The sequence below is a fragment of the Cyprinodon variegatus genome, unplaced genomic scaffold, assembly GCF_000732505.1.
Source record: "Cyprinodon variegatus isolate N-32 unplaced genomic scaffold, C_variegatus-1.0 Scaffold950, whole genome shotgun sequence".
Taxonomy (NCBI): Eukaryota; Metazoa; Chordata; class Actinopteri; order Cyprinodontiformes; family Cyprinodontidae; genus Cyprinodon; species Cyprinodon variegatus.
In genome coordinates, this window is record NW_015151403.1 from 242,613 (window position 1) to 244,714 (window position 2,102).

A 2,102-nucleotide genomic window follows, 5' to 3' on the forward strand; every position below is an offset into this window, starting at 1 on the left:
CAAAGCTGATATTGGTAACATGCTCAGTTGTCAGAGCCAGGATATACAGTGAGGTGCCGAGGGAGAATCCAGAAAGGATTCGGGGTAACCGGTCCAGGTACAGTACACAGACAGGCAGGTATCCGGCAGGAGTCAGAAGACAGATCAGTCCAACAGATCAGACGGAAACAGGCAGGGTAAGAGGTTGAGACACAGAGAAAATCAGGATCAGGTAACCAGAATACAGGTAAGCTAGAGAACTTAGAAAATAATGTGGCACTGATGACTGGTCTGAAGGCTGGTTAAATAGAGTCTAGTACAGGTGGATCAGATAGGCAGTAATGAGAACTGGGTGGAGCTAAGCAGGTGTGTGAAATGAGCAATCAGACCAGGCATCGATGCTGAGATCATGACAATTAGACTGATATAGAACAGTTAGTATTGATTACTTTCCTGTCTTGCTGTGAGAATGAAAAAGTAAAAATATTTCAAATCATTTGAACATTTAGGACTTTATTCTAAATAGGAAATATAGGAAAGTAAAACAACAACAACAATAAAGTGGCTTTTTCAGGTACAATGGATGCTGCAGAATTCCTGGGAGAGGCTCAGCTAATGAAGAAGCTGCGGCACCCTAAGCTGATTCAGCTGTATGCTGTGTGCACCTTAGAGGAACCAGTGTACATAATCACAGAGTTGATGACGAATGGATGCCTGTTGGAATACCTCAGAAGTAAGTTGTACACATATTCTAATTCAAACCTCATGCTCAACTTGCACCTAAAGAGCTTCTGATCGTTCTTAAAAAGAGATTGTAGAATTTAGGTCATAATTTGATTGATATTTACCACGTAATGCTACAGGTAACTTAAGAAAAGGAATTTGGTTTGTAAAGTATATACATAGGTGGATTCAAAAGTATTCTCTGTTAAAAAGTTTTGAATGCCATGCATGACCTTAATGGCTTATAGGTGTTATAAAGTGTGGTACTAGTATTACCAAATGGAAATAGCACGAGCCTCTTGACAGTGCCATGTTGATACTTCAAATAAAAAAATAAAAAAATATAGAAAGACCGGTGGACAGTTAATGGTCTTTATGATTAATGACATCCACCCTGATAATGGCTCATTAATTACTAAAATGGTTTAATACTCATAGAACCTGTTGCAATGCCTAAACACCATATTAAAATTGGTTTAAATCATTGCTATTAAAATAAAATGTTTGAATAAAGGACACTATTACAGTTCAAACCCTGTGGCCAGCACCACCAGCTGCATTTTTCTTATCAGATATTTGGACATGGTTGTAAAACAATGGCTGATCTTTAAACAGAAAACTTAAACTGTTACTGATTCTGTTCATGTTTTTCTATCTTGATAACAGAGGACAAAGGGGCCACTCTCTATATCACACACCAGATTGAAATGGCCGCCCAGGTGGCAGCAGGCATGGCTTACTTGGAGCAACAGAACTACATTCACACAGACCTTACTGCCAGGAACGTACTGGTGGGAGAAAACAACGTCTGCAAAGTGACTAATTTTGGATTGGCAGGATTTTTAAGGGTAGGTTTTAGATTTGAAATTTGACTGTAACTAATTTGGCTGAAACTAACGGTTTGGTTTGCAAAGACTTCACAATGGCTTTTCTCCATTACACCATATTTGTGCTGAAAGTGACTTTCTTTGGGTTTGTTTTACATTTAAAATCTCTCTCTTTTTTTTTTGTGTGTGTTTGGTTGTAACAGAAAAATGAGAATGTATATGAGGCCGAGGAGGGGACTAAATTTCCTGTGAAGTGGACCGCTCCAGAAGCTATCCACGATAACAAGTTCAGCATCAAATCAGATGTTTGGTCCTTTGGAATCTTGCTCTATGAGATCATGACATTTGGTCAGATGCCTTATCCAAGTAAGAATTCTGCTGTAAAATCATTTAACTATGGATAATGTTCTGTTGGACAATCACTTATGTTCCAGCTTTTTTTTATGTTTATTTTTCCAGACATGTCAAACATGCAGGCGGTGACTTGGATCAGTAAGGGTAACAGGATGTCCTGCCCAGCGAACTGCCCGAAACCACTGCACAACATCATGCTGGACTGTTGGAAGGAAAAAG

The 2,102-nt window shown here is 39.0% G+C and overlaps 1 protein-coding gene across 1 annotated transcript in view; it reads left to right on the plus strand.

Moving 5' to 3' along the window:
• Positions 1-2,102, plus strand: part of LOC107100260 (tyrosine-protein kinase SRK2-like) — a 15,845-nt gene that overhangs the window by 13,086 nt on the left and 657 nt on the right. Inside the window, exons 5-7 of the mRNA XM_015398679.1 lie at positions 554-712; positions 1,369-1,550; positions 1,733-1,895. Coding sequence (XP_015254165.1) covers positions 554-712; positions 1,369-1,550; positions 1,733-1,895 — 504 coding nt within the window. The remainder of the gene's footprint in view (positions 1-553; positions 713-1,368; positions 1,551-1,732; positions 1,896-2,102) is intronic.